General features: G+C 39.8%; 1 protein-coding gene across 2 annotated transcripts in view; it reads right to left on the bottom strand.

The window, feature by feature from the left end:
* XRCC5 (X-ray repair cross complementing 5) overlaps window positions 1-20,581 on the bottom strand; it is a 100,641-nt gene that overhangs the window by 12,744 nt on the left and 67,316 nt on the right. The window contains exons 17-20 of one of the 2 annotated variants that reach the window (XM_067026830.1): window positions 8,199-8,308; window positions 6,482-6,578; window positions 4,574-4,641; window positions 1,254-1,437 (exon numbers count right to left, since the gene is read on the bottom strand). In XM_067026830.1, coding sequence (XP_066882931.1) covers window positions 1,327-1,437; window positions 4,574-4,641; window positions 6,482-6,578; window positions 8,199-8,308 — 386 coding nt within the window. In that variant the 3' untranslated portion in view covers window positions 1,254-1,326. Of the gene's footprint in view, window positions 1-1,253; window positions 1,438-4,573; window positions 4,642-6,481; window positions 6,579-8,198; window positions 8,309-20,581 lie in introns of those variants that run through there. The other variant, XM_059052792.2, reaches the window with a different exon arrangement.

Genomic DNA, 20,581 nt, shown 5'->3' with positions numbered 1-20,581 from the left:
AAATGAACCAACCAAACTAAACAAAAACAAACACACAGATACAGAGAATAGAGTGGTGGTTACCAGAAGGGAAGGCATGAGGGGAGGGCGAAATGGCTAGAGGGGGTCAGGTATGGGGATGAATGGAAACTAAACTTTTTGGTGGTGATCATGCTGTAGTGTATACAGAAGTCGAAATATAATGTTGTACACAGAAATTTACATAATGTTATAAACCAATGTTAACTCAATAAATATAAATAAATAAAGCTGGAGGAAAAAAATACATAAAAGATCTTATCAAACATCAAACATTAATGGCATGTCTAACAATAAAAACTAGAAACAGAAAAGTTAAATGAAAGAAGTCACAGGTTATAATGACAATAAACATGAATGAAAAAGAGGGGTAATATTTATGTCTAGGCTTTGAAATGAAATAGAGGTATCAGTTATTGAAAATAAAAGTGACTGTCTATGCTTATGTCATGAAAGAACTTTCTACTTTGCAGCAAGGCCGACGTACCTATATTTCTCAAAGAATCATAAAATCCATATATTTCTAGAATACACTGGAGGGAAACAGCTCTCCTTAAGACGTACAAGTGTAAAGTTATGATTTAATTTTCATTTAAAATGGACATCCTGAATAATTATTTCCTTTCAAATCATCAACATTTAATAGCAATAATGTGACAGTTGCTAACTTTAAATAACTTATGGTAAATACCTTGAAAGAATTTAAATGGACTATGAGGACTGTTCTCCAATCTCTGATTACAGCCAAGTTTCCTTAAATGATTATTTGGTAAGTGGTCAAACTTAACACTTACTTTGGGAATTCCCTGATGGCGCAGTGGTTAAGAATCTGCCTGTCAATGCAGGGGACACGGGTGTGAGCCCTGGTCCGGGAAGGTCCCACATGCCGAGAAGCAACTAAGCCTGTGCGCCACAACTACTGAGCCTGCGCTCTAGAGCCTGCGAGCCACAACTACTAAGCCCGTGAGCCACAACTACTGAAGCCCACGCGCCTAGAGCCTGTGCTCTGCAACAAGAGAAGCCACCGCAATAAGAAGCCCACGTACCGCAATGAAGAGTAGCCCCCGCTCGCTGCAACTAGAGAAAGCCCGTGTGCAGCAAAGAAGACCCAACGCAGCCAAAAAAACAAAAAATAAAAAAATAAATTTAAATAAATAAAACACTTGCTTTGAAGAAAGTGTAAATGAATATTTTAGTGTATGGCCCAAAGTGATTATTACACTTCCATAACTTACCTAAGAGAAAAAGCTGAAGCATGTCTCTCCTATTAAAACCACAAGGAATCAACTTTCTTGAGCCAGAATCTCACTAATTCTCCCAATTATCATCTGTATGTACACTTTCCCTTCCACATTTCTCTCCAAAAATCAACAGGTGCCATTTAAAAATATTTTTAATATAAAGGATTAAGTTTTCATTCTGAAAAAAAAATGAAGGGTTCATGTGATACTGAAGCAGACACAAAAGCATAACTGCAAGTCAGACACGACGGAGCATGCGCTGAGGGTGAATCACAAAAATGGGCTCCACTCTGCTGTGTTTACCATGTTTTCTTCCTATTCAAACATGGTGATGTTTTCAGAGTTGTCTTAAACCACAACCAACTGAAATCAGTTCTGTTGGTATTAGAATAATGTAAGGACACCAGCCCATATCTAGTCTTAACTGAAACTCCTCTCTGCAGCTTCATTACCAGACATTAAAATTCCTGATGGTTAGGCTCTGTGCCCTTAAATTCCAAAGATGATAGTGCATTTGCAACAAAGACTAAGCCCCGGACATTTGCAAGCAGCACACTATCCCTTCCTCGATTTCTCTCTAATTTTCTGGAGTCACTTAGCTGTGACACCTTTGGTTAAGAGGTACTGCTGGGAGGAAAGACTACCTTCTTTAGGTCAGTGCTTTCCTCTTCCTCCCAAAACTGTAATGTGTACTCAACTCTCACCTGGATGATAGGTTGTTTTTTTTTCTAATGCAATGACTAAAATTATTTGCCTTGACTTATTTTACCCGTTTAGCAAAAACTGATTGATAAGCTTTCACCCTATGTGATTTTATGTGTCAACTTGGCTACACTATGGTGACCAGCTGCTGTGTCAAACACTAGTGTAGAGGTTTCTGTGAAGGTATTTTGTAAATGTGACTAAAATTTACAATAAGCTGACTTTAAGTAAAGAAGGTTGCCCTTGGTAATGCTGGTAGGCCTCATCCAATCAGTTGAAGGAATTCTGCCTCTGGACTGTCATAGAGAAATCCTGCCTGAATTTCCAACTTGCTGGCCTGCTCTACAAATTTCAGATTTGCCAGCCCCAACAATTGTGTGAGCCAATTCCTTAAAATAAGTCAGTCTCCACCATCGCCATACATACACACACACACAGACACACAGGCACACACGCATTCTATTGGTTCTGTCTCTCTGGAGGGTCCTGAATGATGCATCCTAGTTCAAGGGGGAAAGATGACCATGCCATTGTATAAAATAACGAATGGAAATAGAAGCAGTTAAGTGGCACTCTGAAGCCCAAGGTACTCAGTTCTGACTGTGGCAGAAGGGGGTACAGACACCATTGAACCCCTTCTGAGACAATAATCAGCATCTTGGAGTATGCTTTTAAAAAAATTATTTTAAACAATGATTGTTTTATTGAGCTTATATAGGTTTAAAAATTCAATTATTTCCCCTTGAAGCATGAGGATGCATAGCTTCACTTTAACTAGGCCCTAACATCAGCCCATCTAGCCAAAAGACATTTAAAAAGACGAGTGATGTTTTCTACTCTTATATAGCAGTCCATGTGGCCTTCTAATCCCAACCTGGTAGTGGTGAGGAGGCAGAATTCCTTACATCCTTCCTCTGACAATGGCTGCTCCTACTTGAGCACCTCAAGTATCTGGAAACCTTCATTAACTGATGCTTACTATGAAGTTTAAAATTAAGCAAAAAAGGCCTCTGCATAACTGTACTTCATAAATACATAAATACATCTACTATGCATGCCTCACTGGACGTAACTCTCGTGGGGACTGTGGTTAACAGTGCAGAGTGGCCTCTGTTCGCCCAGGCTCTTCCTATCCCAGGATCCAGGGCCGTGGGCAGCTTATCTAAGAAGACAACATGGAGTATGCTTTTTAAATTCTGGGATCTTACTTCCTGAAAGCGGGGGCCATATCTGTTCTTTAACAAAATGCTTTTGCCAGGCAAAGTGCTTAATAAAAATTCTTGTATACTCTAACTCCTCTGCCAAACAATATTATGGTTTTTGCCAAGTGCATTTATTGAGCTGAAAATACAAGGTATTTAAAATTTGGCCTGAATTTAGCCGTAGATGAACATCTCCAGCCTTGTTTCTGACATTTCCTTAGATTACTGCCCACCAGTCCCAGACCAAGCTCTCCCTTAGCTTGGTAGTTAATTTCTGAGTCTCCAGTTTTTCCTTCTACTCCCTTGTAACCAGCTGACTGAGTTTCTAGAGGGCGGGGTGCTGTCTTATCATCGAGCACAATGCCTAGCAAACAGCACAGGCTTAGCACATAACTGACAGCTGCCAGGTGTGGTACTAGCAGGGCTGGGTCAACCAGTGACTATAAATGACACTGAATGTTACGAACCATATACTTTTGAGCTACTCAATTTAATTTCATTAAACTTTCAACACAAATCTGAGGTATAACGAAAGACTACTGAGCTAAACAGCTATATGTTTTTGACTCCTAACTGAAATTAGATTCAATGCTCATACATCAAGCAGGAAGACACCAAGCATATTGACCATTTGTGTCAATATGAAGACCATGGGGTCTACATACATGGGGTGTTCTACTGTAAAGACCTAGATATGCCTTATGTTAAAATACCACTATTGTTCTACCTTGTTGCACATCACAATCATCTGAGGGGCTTTAAAAACTCAAAATCACGCCCAAAACCCACCTCAGTCCAACAGAACCTCAGGGGAGAGACAGAGGTACCTGTCATCAGTATTTTTTCTTTTTAAATAGCTCCCCAGGTGACTAACGGGTGGCCTGGGTGGGAATCACTGGGCTGGACAGATTTCCTAGCCTTAACCAGGGTCTAGGCTAAGCGTGGTGTACACTATGGACCAGGAACTCTAGAGGTACTGAGTTTTAGAAACACTAATCTAGTTACCCTTAGAATTTTACTTCAAGAAAGAATAGGCATCGGGCTTCCCTGGTGGCGCAGTGGTTAAGAATCCACCTGCCAATGAAGGGGACAAGGGTTCAATCCCTGGTCCGGGAAGATCCCACATGCCGCGGAGCAACTAAGCCCGTGTGCCACAACCACTGAGCCTGAGCTCTAGAGCCTGCGAGCCACAACTACTGAGCCCACACACCTAGAGCCCGTGCTCTGCAACAAAGAGTAGCCCCTGCTCGCTGCAACTAGAGAAAGCCTGCACGCAGCAACGAAGACCCAACGCAGCCAAAAATAAATAAATAAATGAAATTTTTAAAAACTAAAAAGAAAGAATGGGCATCAAGAAAATAATATCCACTGCAATAATTCATCTAAAGACAGGGAGCTACCCCTCAATACCTTTTTGGCTTCCTCAGCAGTAACAGAGCTTCCAGAGGCTTCATCTTTGGTGATCAGAGTAATTCCATCTAGAAAGTAATTCACAGAGTACAAGTCAAGTACAAAGAATCAATCCCAATCCCACCTTCTTTTCCACCACACCTCCTCCCATCTTTGCACTGGAGATTTTTAGAAATATAAAGGTGCTCTTCTCTATAAGAAATATAAAACTTTACTAAAGGCAGTCAACTCACATCGCTCCTCCCATCTTACATTACCCTTTCTCCTATTTTTGCTTATATAAAATGAAGGGCACATCACAAATGCTACTGGCTGTGTGCAGTCTTTCTTGATTGACTCTCCCCTTTAGAATTCTCAGATCAGTTTGTTTATCCCTTTGAAATGGCTCTCATCATATCGTATCCTGTGTAACTATTCGTACATATTTTATCCCTCCTAACAGATTACACTTTTCTCTAGGGCAGGGACTATGCTTTATTCATCTTTATATTCCCCTCAATATAGTACATAGCAGGAGCTCAGTAAATAAATGAAACTTGAATGACTATACTTTGGTCCAAACCCATGAGGTACCAAATATGGGAATCTGCAGACATTTTGACTTCTAGTAGTGTTACTGGCTATTGATGGAATGGCAAGAGAGCTACGGTCAGGAGGAAACATGCTCTTACAATGAATGGCCTTGTCTATCATTTAGCACAGTACATCTAGTTTAGCTCAGTGAGAGCAAATCAAAGATAGAAAATTTACCCTTTAGTTTTCTCTTCTTCCTAAGATTTTCTTCTGCTTCAAATGGCTGATGCATGAAACGCTTTCAGAAAAGCACATGCATTTAACATCCATTTGCACCTAGAAATGGCACAGGTCATGTGTATTCTCTCAATAGGTTACAGGCTCTTAGAAGATATGTATCTTGCGTGTGTCCTGCAAGTATCTTTTCAGCAAGCAATATGCTAGAGGCATTCAATAAATACCAAAACCAATCTCTTTCATCTACTGGGTCGGCAGCAGAGACACAAAAGCGATTTGAATAAGCCCCACTCACCACCTATTCTAATAGCTTTTGCTCCCCAGTGTAGAAGTTAAAGGGCTGAAAAATTAACTGTCAGAGAAATGGTTGCCTGAGTGATGAAAAGCTGCCTGTTAGAAGCTGGATAGATAGGAATGCAACTCCTTTTATACAGAATTTGCATAGAAAGACAGGTTGAAACTAATTTGGGGGGCTCTACTTCAAGTACTAAGTTTCATACTTTGCAACATCATTGTTTTCATAATATGTACTTTTAATAGGTAATATCTTATATTTTGGTTCTGAAAGAAAATCAAGTCAGGTTAAAGAAAATGTGCAAAGGACATGACGGAAATCAAACATCAAGCCTAAAATTGAAAGATTTGCCCTCTTTTACGATTAATTTGCATTGGTCACTATGAGTAAGTGAGGAACTGAATGGCTTTGGTGCATGAAGATGCTGGTCAGCTGACATGGAAAGCCAAAGAACACGGCAATGAAAGGCAGAGGAGGGGAAAATGTGGGGGAGGTCGGTGAAAGTGCTGTGGATCCAGCAGGACTGACAGGTCTAAGAATCGGAGAAAGGGGGCAATGTCTGCCTGCACAGCTTCTTCACTCATCAAACAGAAAGGTGTAATCTCTGAAAGGGTCATGCTGCACAATGAGTTTAAGATGGGACTTATATGTTTACTTATTATTTATCACTTTGTATTTATGCTTATTAAGCAAAATTTTTAGTTCACTGAATCCTGAGCGTTTCCCAAAACCACATGGAAAAATCCACATGGAAAGTTATCAGGTCCTCACATAACACATCACACAATATAATTTCTATTTAGAATTTATACTTAGAAAAAAATTGCATAAATACTTGGATAAAAAGACAAATGACACCTTACCCTGGATGACAATTTCCCAGAAATGATTTAATTGTTTAACTTCCACTTTCTCTCGAAGGGCTTTCAGGAAACTGTTAAAGTGCTGCTCTTCTGAAAACTGTGGTAGCATGTGGAGGTAGAGGAGGTGGCAGGTCAGAGCTCATACAGAAACATAATTCATCCCCAGACCAAAGCAGTACGTATACAAGAATCCACCATATTTATTAAAAATACATAAAATGTTCTTTGGTAAATGGGAAACTGGCATTTCAAATTTCACCTTCATTTGCTGGGAGCCAGAAATCTTCCCATCTGTTGAAGGCACAGAAATTTCCATGGCCACACAGGTTTTTCGGTGGCCTGGTACTTTGTTTTTTAAGCTTTAATATAGACAAAGTCTAACAAAGACAGAGTAATTTAGTGGGATGCTTGTGTACCCATCACCCAGCTTCCATTAACTGTTAAGTCAGCCAATCTTGTTTCATCTATACCCTCACCTTCTCCCACAACCCTTGGATTGTTTTGAAGCAAATTTCAATCACATTAGCTCACCTATAAATATTTCAGTATGCGATATCTAAAATATAGAGACTTATTAAAATATTCACAAAAAAATTAATAACAGGAGCAAATAACTAGTCACATTTTCCCAACTTACTTTCTTTTTACATTTTTAGTTTAAAAAGGTCATTAAGATTGACTGATAGGTCTCTAAAGTCTCTTTGGATCCTCTTCCATCTCCTTCTCTCTCTTTTTTGGAATCCAATGACCTGGTACTCTAAAGGACATGTGGTGGCAGCAGTGCACAGAAGTGTTATCAGATACTCCATCCAGCCGTGGGGGGAGGGGGGCACGGGGTAGGGGTGCTAAAAAACCATTTTCACTACCTTTTCACCTAAGCAAATCTTTCTCCACCTGACTGAGTCATCCTTTGTCTTATACTGACTCTACTTTGCCAAAATTTTGGTTTTTAATCTGTAGGGCATTTGGATTATCTACCTCTGAATCTTTTATCCCATTCTAATTTGAACAATTTTCTCATTTTCTTAGCATTCTTTGTAACTACCTACACAATTCAAGAAGTAATTTGTTCATTTACTCAGCCAATATGTAATAAGCACCCACATACAAACTAATGTACACTACAACCGTGCCTACTTTAAAAATATACTTTCTAATTTCAACTTGCTCATGCTCGTCTAGAGTTTATGTATAAAAGTCTAGAAATAATTTGGAAGATTTTTAGATGCGTTTTCTAATATTCCTACTAAAACAAACAGAAAACCCCACAAAAGGTGGGACAGGGGTGCTGAGTTATTAATTTTCAGTGTTCTTTTTTTCCTGGCATTCAGATCTCTACTTTTGTCTTCATCAAATCCTACTCAATAATTACACAACTATATTTTTTTCCATCCATTTCCCTAAAATAGTTAGCCAAATAGAATACAATAGAAATTTCACTGGCTCCCGAAATAGAAATCATAAAGCCAGGGCTATAGAGTGTAATAAAAAGCTAACTCCCAGGGATAAAAGATCCCACTCACCCACACATCTTTATTCCTCCTCAGAAATGACACCAATAGCAAAATGAGTTAGTCATTTCTATTTCCTTGGCATATGCTGCTCTTCACAGTAAGGATGAGTATTTCCAAAGCTCAGGCTTATTTGTGGGGTGCTGTATGTCTCCCCCCTGTGATGGTGACCAGCTGGTTAGGAAGAGGACACAGGATAGCATTACCTGAATGGCTTCTTCCCGGAAGACTCTGATACAGTCCATGCTCTTCATAAAATACAGTGTTTCGTTAGTATCCAAAAACTGCTCAATGTGATTTATTAACTGGTGACTTGCTAGAACATAAGACAATAAATTTATTTTCCTTGATTTGAGTGATGCTTGTTAGAGAGAATGTATGCTCTTGTGTGCTTTTAAGTATGTGTTATGGATCAAAAGCCTAGTGGTCCATATGCAGGAAAGCCATTTTTCTTGTAAGGGGGTGGATGGGAAGGAAAGATGCGATGCAAAATGCTGACTTCAAAAGTCTACATTTAGAAAGTCTGCATAATACCTATTGACATTTGACAAGAAATAAAATCTCTAAAATGCCTAGAATTATAGTTAAATGTTCCTTTTGGAATTTCAAACACTAAGCTGTTGCTGCTTTTTATCCCCCGCCCCCCGCGCCAATTCAGGGGTCATTTGGGTATTTCAAAACTGCCTTTCCTGATACAGTCATAGAAAATAGATCTTCTATTCCCTCCCCTAATTCCACTCAGGATAAAGGTCAAACAGTGTCACACAATGAAAAATAATGAGCCAGGGACACTCCATCTTCTTCCAATCACAGGTCAAATTGGAAAAGACCAGCTCTCATCTTAATTTCATAAAATCCTTTTAGAATGGAAAATCATTGCTACATATCTTCTGCCCTTAGCTGAATCTGAATAGTCTCTAAGTTACTCAGCACTCTACAAAGCCATGAATACTTAACGATAATGGTCAGCAAGCAACATCATAAGTGCTACAGGAAGAGGAAATGCGTTAAGCATGTTATAGTTTCCAAGGTGGGGTGCAACTTGAGACTACCTCATAAACAAAAAAACAAACATTCTTCATAAAAAAAAAAAAAAAGCAGAGGAAAATAAAAGCATAAAGTCATCAGGGAACTTAAGTTGCTGAGCAGATCAACATGGACACTTACGATCTGTGTGGAGGAACAAACCAAGGAGATGTGCACAGTCATGGCCTAAAGGCTCCTCTCACTTGTCCCCTGAAACTGCTTGCTAGGGGGCTGTTCAGCAGTTTGTGCCGAATGGTCAAGATATTGTAAGACTGCAGGTCTGCCATCGTCATGGCCTCATCCAAGCATTCTCATAGTTATGAATGTGTGTGCATGCAGTACTAATGAAAACTACTTTCAAGGCTTGTCTATAAAGGCTCAAGGCCACACGAACTGAATCACAGTGACCTGAGCATTGCTCAATGATTTATGAAAGACATGAAATGCGGTGCCATCAACTTAGTTCCTAAGGATCCTGCAGCATGTGAAAAGGATTACAAATCTGGACAAAGTGTTTCCTAATATAATAATTTTGCAGCAAGAGAAAATATCCCCAGTAACCATTTCATCTTTTCTACCAACTAGGAGATTATGATCTCTATTACAATAAAGTACTTAACCAACTTGAGGGATTAAAGAAACACTTCCTTGCAATTTCAGAAATCTTTACCAATGTATCCTGCAGCAGTGAATTAATATCCAACTACAATTCAAAGGAGAGAAGGAATGTTTGGATGGGTCTTTTTAAACAAGGTAAATAACAGAACCCTGATTAGTAAGCAGAGCAGAAAACCATCAACAAGAAACTCAAAGCAACAGAAGCTATCTCTCTTTTTTAGGCTGGAAAGGTGAAGTAACAGAGATGTTTAATATTTCCTATACTACTCAAGCAGTCTGCTTTCTCAGACAGTCTGATATGAAGTTCACTCAGTGTTTCATAACTGTGCACAAATAAGAGCCTTTACAGGCCAAGGGAAGTAATCCCGGAGATGCCAAGTTTCTCATTTCTTCTGAAATGTGAATAAGGAATCTCAGCAAGCTATAATGTAAATATTTCTCTTTGCTTGATTTAGTGATTATTTTAATTTAGCCTAGTACATATTTACTGTGTAACTGCTACGTATAAAATGCTATGTTACATTCTATAGGAGATACAATTAAGTTGAAGATAAGATCCTTACCCTTGGGAAGTTTACAGTTTAACAGAGGATATAATACATATACACAAAAATAGTAACAGGAGGTAAATGTGAAGAGGGATGTGAGTGGTATGGAAATATATTAACTAGTCTGAATTTTAAAAAATCTTTGGTGATTATAAGAAAGCTTCATGAATTAACATGGCATTTTTGCTGGGCAATGAAAAACAGAATTTGGCTATCAGACAGCAAAAAAAACAGAGTGAGCAAAAAGTATAAAGAAGAGAGGTGGGGGCTTCCCTGGTGGCACAGTGGTTGAGAATCCGCCTGCCAATGCAGGGGACACGGGTTCGAGCCCTGGTCCGGGAAGATCCCATGTGCCACAGAGCAACTAAGCCCGTGCACCACAACCTCTGAGCCTGTGCTCTAGAGCCCATGAGCCACTACTACTGAAGCCTGTGCACCTAGAGCTTAGGCTCCGCAATAAGAGAAGCCACCACCGTGAGAAGCCCGCACACCACAAAGAAGAGTAGTCCCTGCTCACTGTAACTAGAGAAAGCCTGCACACAGCAATGAAGACTCAACACAGCCAAAAATAAATAAAATAAATAATTTTTTTTTAAAAAAAGAAGAGAGGTGGGAAAGCACAGGGTATATCTGGAGAAAAACGCATGGTCCAGCACATGGAGTCCATGGACAGGAGTAGAGAAGAAAAAGGAGGAGGAAGAATTAGACAGGAGAGGTAGGAGAGGTGGGAGGAAAGGGAGTTCCAAGGAGGATGAACGATGTGTGCAAGGGGCCTGTGGCAGGATAGAAAGTGTAGGAAAAAAAGGGTTCAAGAACAAGCCTTTTAGGAACTGCAGCGTTTAGAGGTTGTACAGAGGCAAGGGAGCTGACAAAGTAGGCCAAGAAGGAATGGTCAAGGAGACAGGAAAAAGGAGGGTAAGGCAACAGATACTGAGAGAAGAAATCATTTGAAGAGGAGAATTGCCTACTGTGTTATAAAGTATTACATAAATACTATTATGTATAATTATTATACAAATTCTGCAAGGAAAAGAGTATAATGAGCACAAAAGATTAAGGACTGAAACTTAGTGTCCTTACACCCAGAAACCCATGAAACAACTAGAGACTGCTGAATTGCTTTGCAAAAAACACAGCTTCCAGACCCATTTTTATCTTGAAATATGATGAAATACACACACACACACATACACACTTGCCATCTTATAGAAAAAAATATTCAAAAGAAACTAAAATAAAGCAAGTGCAAAGCCAATAATCCATGTGCAATAACAGTATGGAAAAGAAAAGATACAAAGAAAAGAAGTAGGAGTCTCAATACCCAGTTTCCATTTAAGAATGAAGTCCTTATGTATTTGCAGGCCTATCTGGATTTAGTTTTCTTATTTACATGTTAGACTGCTCTGTTCTTTCCACCAGAAGGTTCAGGAATGCAGGTACTAGACAAACATATCCAAACTTCTAATAAATCCAATGAATACACAGAACCAGATTTTGCCCTTCTAGGAATACTCAGTTACATGGCCTGTGCATCTGGCCCATAATTCTGAATTCTGTCCCTCTACCTAGACTATTTTGTGGTTCACTGACTATAATGAATCATTTAACACCAGTGAATAGATGTGATGGATGATGCTTTCATATACTGAATATCAGAATGGGATGTGGATAAGGGACCTCTCATCCAAACTTTGGTGGCATTTCCCTGCCATTTTTAATAAAAGTGAAATGCAGAAATGGCTAAAAAAATAATCTACTTTGACTCCCCCTTTTCCCTACTCCTCATCCAGGAAATGCTGATCATCAGGATGCTTTTCTCTACTTCTACATCAATTATAGGGCTAAGGAATGGCTTGTCAGTGTTCATACTCAGTAAATCACAGCCCTAATTATAATTCACCACAATGCTTTTCAGAATTAGTCAGAGGCTCAGTAATACTCATTAGCAGATAAAATAAAAAATGGCCATTGGAAAGGCCATCCATCTTAGGATACCAGGTCAGGCAAAGGCTGTCAGTTATCTCAAGAAGTTTTCAAAAACAAGATGTCTATTCTGGATTTCAAAAGTTTTCGTTTGGGGCTTCCCTGGTGGCGCAGTGGTTGAGAGTCCGCCTGCTGATGCAGGGGACGCGGGTTCGTGCCCCGGTCCGGGAAGATCCCACATGCCGCTGAGCGGCTGGGCCCGTGAGCCATGGCCGCTGAGCCTGCGCGTCCGGAGCCTGTGCTCCGCAACGGGAGAGGCCACAACAGTGAGAGGCCCGCACACCGGAAAAAAAAAAAAAAAAAAAAAAAGTTTGTGTTCTGGATTTTGAGATTTATAATAGGGACATTATATATTAACCCAGCATCTGACAGGAGTACAGATTGTTGATACATAAAATGAGTCAACACAATAATACTTTAATGTTATATTAAAACGTTATCAAGATTCAGAAGTGTTATGCAAGAGGAAAATGGCAGTGTTTCCTTGTTTAATCTCTTTAGAGAAAACATTCAACACCTTCCAAAGTCCTACAATATGAGTCATCTCCCTTCTTGCTGCAGTCACAAACATCTGGGGCCATGTGCTTGTTGGCCTCTGACTTTACATTTACTTACTCCCTCTGTTCTCTGCAAAGATGTTTCCAACAAAGTGAAAGGAAGTCATTTATTGTGGGTTTTTTCCCTCCATTGTAGAGTCAAAAGAGCAGTAGGTTCATTCAACTGTCACACATTATATATAAAGGACTGGAAAACCATCTCAAATGACTTTGCTAAGGCCAGGCATCATTCAGGATGTTTCCCAGTTTAATTCTTCTCATGATCTCAGTCAATGACTTATGAGAATTTTATTTATTGAAGAGGTGCACATTTTGCAGATGTCAGCAGTTAAATCATTTTTAAATGTCGAACAGTTTACAAAGTCAATGGCATCTTTATAAAACAAAATAAGGTGACAATAAAGATCAAGCATTTAAATCAAATAAGTATATGATCAGGTCAGTCATTAAGAGAATTAAAAGGAATAACGTCTATACCAGCAGCAAATAAAAATCTAAGCAAGTAGTCCAGTCTGCCGCCAATCAAATCCACGTGTAAATTACAATCACTGTTTTAAAGCAAAAACTTAACAAGAAACACCTGCCTGGTAAGAAAACAAGTCTGTGTTTTAACACAGGTTAAAGAAACAGAAATCTGTCACAAAGAAGCTTCCTTGTGTCTCTTTACTATAGGATATAAATTGGCCATTGTGGTTAGAGGCTTTGTGTATTATTGGCCAGGGTCCAACCAGAAGAACAGAAATCACTGAATATTTAACCAGGAAATTTAATACAGGCAACTGTTACACAGGTGATAAAGAACTATTAAGCCAACTGAGAATGGGTGCTATAACCCAGAGATTAGGAACAGCAAGAAGCTCCTAGCACCCCTGGCACTGTGGAGGAAAAAAAGAACAGAGCAGCAAAGAAATGAGAGGGGGTATAACTGATGCTCAGGGGCCTGTCCTATGGGAGCCCAAACCATGGAGGACTTGGAACTGCTGCCCTACTCGGTAAAGGAAAGAGAGAAATATGCTGGCTTCTCCCTCCTTCCTTACTTCCCACCAATCTCTCACACTGGCTGAACCCAGTAGGAAGCTAGTAGTTGTGGGAGCCTGGAAAATGCAACCCACAGGGGCTGGACCTACCCCAGTCCTCCCCACAGACCTGGTGCACACAGGGGAAGGGTGAGCTACATACACTTCCCTTTCCTTCAGGTTTATGGTGAAACACAGCCGACAGGCTCCACACAACTGTGTGGACCATGCTGATAAACCTGAGTAACTAGAAGTGACTGAATCCTTCCCGTGGTATTCATGTCCTTTCAGGAGCAAATACGCTTCTGAAAATAGAAGTACAAAAACAAGTATTCTAAATATTTTCCCTTTAAATGACATTTTATGTTGATTTATTTCTTAAATACCCTTTCTGCTTCTACTTCCAAAAGAGTTTGGATCTAAGATACCAAGAATTTGTCCTGAATGTCTGTGCTCCTTGGTCTGGTGTTATTCTCGTTTTTAGTGTTACAGTCTTTAATGAAATCTGCTTACTGGGGAAAAATAAATCACTGGTGGCAACAAAAGAAACTGAGAACTAGGGAAAAAGTATAAGCTTTATGAACCTGAAAGTGACATTTAATTGTTGTCTTTTTTTTTTTTTTTTTTTGTTACGTGGGCCTCTCACTGTTGTGGCCTCTCCCATTGCGGAGCGCAGACTCCGCACGCGCAGGCTCAGCGGCCATGGCTCACGGGCCCAGCTGCTCCACAGCATGTGGGATCTTCCCGGACCGGGGCATGAACCCGCGTCCCCTGCACCGGCAGGTGGATTCTCAACCACTGCGCCACCAGGGAAGCCCTGTTGTCTTATTTTTAAGCAGGTAGACTGTGGAGCAGACACAGCTCTGTCCTGCACTTTGCCTCTGCCCCACCCTTCTCCCTTTTAGAAACTGTTGTGCTAGATTCTTTGCCCCAGACTTCCTAATCTAGCAGGCAGAAGAAGTCGCCTGCCCCCCTTTTAAGAACAGAAAAAGTCAGTAGATATGACAGAGAATACCACAGCAGTAATATTATGCATGATCAGTAGCACAGGAAACTGCACGAACATATATAGAGCACTGACCACTTCAACAGTACAGATACAGCCCTGGTTGTCTTTATTATTATTTTTCTTACCAATAACTAAAAAACTCAATTAAAACCTCAACGTTTAAGCTCCATAAGTTTAGTCACAGCCCATTTTTTCCATGCTTAACGATTTTCTCATTAAATGCAGTCACTTCTTACAAATTGCACTAATAAAAGTAAGTTCTGCTGGGTGTTTTCCCCCCTTTTTAAATGCTAACTTTTCATTGATGTGTTAAATTAAAACCCCAGGTACAGGAGCAGAGTAAATGCAAAACCTTTATTGTTAGACTCCAATCCTGCAGACTATGAGATCTCTCGTTTTATTTTTGGAGTCCTACTGTGTAGCCACAGGAAGATTTTGAAGGTCTCTTGGTCTTAGCTCACTCTAGAAAAAATGGTGATAGTGTAAGCTAATGAGAACCTAAAAAAATGGCATCTGGTTCAGCCCACCGGCTTCCAGATGAGTTCATGTAGGGAACATTATGACAAGTCTTTTTCATTCTGGATGAATAATATTTCTCATCTTAAATAACTTGGGTGTAAGACCAGACCTGTTCCCAAGTCAGCTGGAAATTTTTAACTTTGCTGGCCAATGGGTGGGTTTCATGGCATTCTACGGTCTTTAATTTTTTTACTAAAAACACTCAATTTAACTATTAAAGACCCACTGAATATGTCCCATAAAACCTGAAGGTTATTAGTTCATATTTACAGGGCATATAGCAGTTAACTAAAGAACAAGGGACATCTACTCTTTAGTCTAACTAATTCCTCCATTTCCAGAAAGGAGTGCACTTAAAGTAGAGCAAAACTGGGACATGATGCTAACATAAGAAAGAAACTAAAGGAAGTTCTTTTCATCAAATGAGGAAGTGATTTTTTAAGCTCATTTATGTAATGTACACATGCTATATGCTTGGCAGTATGCATTGAGGTTGGGAGTGGGGAGTGGAGAGGGCAGAGAAAGAGCATCTCCATGATTTTCTTTTTCCATAATTTTCTAAGGTCCTAAAACAAATTCTAAAATTTGGTGAAACATACTAAAATATGATAATTTACTAAATGCTAAAGTGATACAGAAGAATTCAGAACTTAACCGTCTAGACTTGATCCCATTCTAGATGAGTGGTAGGAGGGAGGCAGAACGCAAGATGACAGTAGTACTGTAGTAATACTGTACTAATAGTGCAGTAGTAATTTTATAGTATCTGTCTAGCTTCATACCTGAGCGGATGTCATCAAACTAATACAGGAAGTTGGCAGAAGGAACCAAGTAGCCATAGAAACAGTGCAGCCAAGAGAAAATGCTCTGGAACAGACCAATCTGGCAATGGGATCCAATTAAAAGTTGTTAATTGAATGGAACTGAAATTCATGGATCAGCTGAAGAGATGCAGTGAGTGATGAGTCAGACTCCTCAGCAAGGAGAGAAGCAGGCGGCCACTAGCTGAATGTGCTTTGTGGATGATGGAGAGGAGGCAGCGCACAGTGTTTTACAATGCCTCAAGAATCTGACTCATTCTTAAATGGAAATATCAAGTACCAGAAATTTTCAAACCATATTCCATGTAGTAAATCTTCTTAAAAATTGGTAAATAATGATGTACTGTGTTTATATTGTATCTTTCCTCAAGGAGCCCTCATTTTTTTTCTTTCATTTTTTTAAAATCTTTTTCTGATTTTGTGAAGAAAGTTGTATAATATTCTAGAGTTCAAAATACAGAGATGTTATTTTTCTCTACTTCTTCGATGAGACTAAGATTTATAAATCAATACACAGAACCTGAGGATTAGTTCTGCTGTAATTCAAAAATTAAAATCGTTATTATTAAAGACAGGAATGGAAACAAAAAAATTACTACGAGCCGGCAGTACTCAGAAAGCATAAAAATAAATAGAGGTTTTATTTGTCCCACTGATGGCAGACCAGCAGCAGCACCTTTGATAATGAATCATATTACAATAAAACTACTACTGGGCATTAGTAACCCAGCATACACTGGCTCTTAAACCTCAAGAATCTCTTTAGGGGAAATTTGGGGGTGAGAAAAAAGAATGGACATTCTTTGTGGAAGAAATATCACGAGCAAACATACAGAAGAGCTAGAAAGCCAAGAGTATTAGCAAGAGTACAGTTTGGTTTGAGTACAGGGTGCACAGAGGGGACCTATAGAAATATGGGTCTAGAATGGTGGGATGGGACAAGGTTGTGGAAAGTCTTGGCTGGGTGACTAATTTCAAAGAAACAGAGAGTGACTAAGAAGAGCTGACCCATAATCAGATCTGTGCTATAAGAAGCTAAATCTGTACCAACATACGGGATGAGCTGAACAAGAAGAACTTTGAGGGTAATTAATATAGGATGCTATAACTGTCCAATGGTAAAATAATGAAAGCCTAAATTAGAGTAGTGTTTTTTAGGATGGAAAGAAAAATACAGATATGAAACAACTGGATTAGAAAGTGATTCGAAATTAGAAGAAACTTAGAAATGGTACAAAGTGGTCAGAAATGCTCATCAACAGTAAACTCAAGAGACAAAATAACAGCAGTGACAAAAATCCCTTATTTCTGGAGAAAGTCCTATTAGCACTCATAGCACTAGGACACCCCATCACTGGCTGTTGCCTCACTTGGGATACCTTTCTCTGGGCCCTTTCCTATCCAGCCTTTTATGGCTCAGGTCATGCCAGCCTCTTCCATGAATTCTTCCTCAAACTGGTCAACTCACCTGCTTCTATACCCATACTCTGCATCCTTCCTACTGGCTTGGATGAACTATCTGTGTGTGCATCTATCTAAGTTACCCCCTTCCACCTGTGCCCTAGATCCCACACCTCTCCCCCACTCAAGGATCTCGCCCATTCTCATGTCTTTATAGACCATCTCTATGATGACTTCTCCCAGATTTATACTTATAACCCAGGACTTTTTCCTGAAGTGAAGACCTATATAACCAACTTGGTTAGAATGTCTTTCCCTTCTCAGTAAATGACAATTCCTTCCAGTTGCTCAGGCCCCAAAACTTATCAGTCACCCTTGACTTGTTTCCTTCTGTCACATGCTATTTTCAAACTGCCAGCAAAACCTGCCAAGTCTCCTTTCAAAATATATCAAGAGTCTGACTTCTCGCTACCTCCATCACTACCTCTCTGTCTCACTTGGATCACTGCAGTAGCCTCCTAACTCATCTGCCTACTTCACCCTTGCCCACTCTCATCACAGCAGCCAGAGTGCCTTTAAAATCACATCATCCTCTACTTAGAACTCTTTAGCAGTTTCCCATTTCACTCAGAGTAAAAGCAGAAGGTCTAGGAGGCCCTATGTGATATGTGCCCCAGATACCTCTCTGATCTCACCTCCGCTTCTTTCCTCCAGACACACTGGTTTCCCTGATGCTCCTTGGCAATGCTCCCTCTTGTCTGCAAAGCTTTCCCCATAGATATCCAGCAGGCTCTACCTTCCACTTTCTTCAATTCTCTGTTCAAATGATAACCAAGCAACAAGCCTTCCTTGATCCTCTACATAAAATCACAAGCCCCTTACAACCCCAGCATTCACCACCCTACTATCCTGTTTTAAGTTTTCTCTAGAGTGCTGTCATGAGTTGAACAGTGTTCCCCCCCCCCAAATTCAAGTTCGTTCCAGAGCCTCAGAATGTGACCTTATTTGGAAATAGGGTCCTTGCAGATGTAATCAATTTAAGATGAGTTCATAACGGTGGGGGGGGGGGAGCTAATCCAATATGACTGATGTCCATATAAGAAGAGGTCAATTTGGACACAGTCACACAGAACTCCAACTGAAGATGAGGCAGAGGCTGGAGTGATGCATCTACAAGCCAAGGAACACCAAGGATTGCCAGCTGTCACCACAAGCTAGGAGAGGGCCATGGAATGGATTCTCCCTCAAAAGTCCTTAGATAGAACCAACCCTGTTCACACCTTCATTCTGGGCTTCTAACCTTCAGAACTGAGAGAAAATAAACTTTTGTTGTTTTAAGCTAGCCAGTTTGTTTGGTTACAGCAGCCCTAGAACATAGATTTTATTGGTTTATTGTCTGTATCTTGCCACAATGACTAGCACATAATAGGCATTCAACATCCATTTGCTGAATGGATGAATAAATGATCAAGGCCTCACTGAGTTACTCCTCTAAAAGCTTCATGTCTAAAAGACATGAAGATGTCTTTTTGTGTTCCTTCAATTTAAGCCCATACACTGTGTATTCAGTACTGGCTATCACTGGGGGAATGGACAGTCTAGAATTCTGATCGCCACCCTTTACCTTAATTTTATAGCGACATAAATGGTTAAAATAAAGCTCTATGGAAAGGGAAAATACACAGACAAAGAGTAATGGGCTATGTAAGATGTATGCAGGTATGTGTGGATATCATTTCCACATTATCATGACTATATATGCAGGCATCTTTGTTGTTGTCACTTACTAAGTATGAATTAGCCCCATCCCATCTTGTTAAGCTCTTTTTTTTCCCTCTTAGGTCAAGATGCTTGATCCCATGAGGAATGGGAGGTTCTCTAAAAGGTACTGCCTGTGGCTATAACCTCAATTTACCATACACTAAAATAATTAACCATCTTGACTATGATACAGAACATTTATAGGGGTTAACAGGGTTATTCCTATGAAGTGAGAGAAAGCAAGACAAAGAATGTGGGTATAAGGAGGGTTTGGAAGAGAGGGGGACAATGAATGAAGAGAGTTCCCCTTTTTATGTACTACTGAATTACTATTTGACTTTTTTCCAATGAGCATGTATTTATTTTTTAATGAGAAGCCGAAGAAGCAATTAAGTCATCTTGAAACATATAAGAGACTATTACATAAGTTAACAATAAACAATTATTTGTACTTTTAGTGAGTTCTAAATGGAAAGATATTTTTCATGGGTTGACATTTACTGATGGCAGTTACTCAGGACCCTTCTATTTCATTGATCCTTTTATTTCTTTTTTGTTTTATTCTTTCTCTACCACCTACTTCCTTCTGTTTATTACTCATATACTTAAAGGAGAGTACGAAAAAGGACCTTATAAATTATTTAATTTCACCCACCATCCTCAGGATAGACTACCAATTTGAACCAGATTTGTGGCAGGCAAATTTTATCATTAGTTTGTAGATTCAACTTTCCCTGTAATTCTATACATTTAAAATTCCAGGGCTTCCCTGGTGGCGCAGTGGTTGGGAGTCTGCCTGCCGATGCAGGGGACACGGGTTCGTGCCCCAGTCCGGGAAGATCCCACATGCCGCGAAGCGGCTGGGCCCGTGAGCCATGGCCGCTGAGCCTGCGCTCCGCAATGGGAGAGGCCACAACAGTGAGAGGCCCGCGTACCACAAAAAAAAAAAAAAAAAAAATTCCAATGTATAAGTCCTGCTGGCTTCATTATAGTCCATCTAAGAGTAATTAGAAATGGGACAATTATGAGATAATTGGGATAATCCAAACTTATGTATTAGGCAAATAATGAATCAAACAAAATACACCCATGCTTGTGAAAAGGAGCATCAAAGAAGAAACAAATGAAAGGAGGGAGCAATGAACCTATGAATTTTCCCAATCTTTAAACACTGAACTAAGCCTTGCTAACAAGTTCCTGAAATCTCCACAGTTTTTCCTGTACTGAGTAAGCTTGTCATTTACTAATGTAAATGAATTCCTCCCATGAAGCAGAGGATTCTGAAACACAAACATAATCCTGTGATACATACATCTAAGTTTTTTTTTTT

The sequence above is a fragment of the Kogia breviceps genome, chromosome 2 (genome assembly GCF_026419965.1).
Source record: "Kogia breviceps isolate mKogBre1 chromosome 2, mKogBre1 haplotype 1, whole genome shotgun sequence".
NCBI classification, from domain to species: domain Eukaryota; kingdom Metazoa; phylum Chordata; class Mammalia; order Artiodactyla; family Physeteridae; genus Kogia; species Kogia breviceps.
The sequence above is the reverse complement of the archived record's forward strand: the minus strand, read 5'-3'. Positions and strand labels throughout refer to the sequence as shown.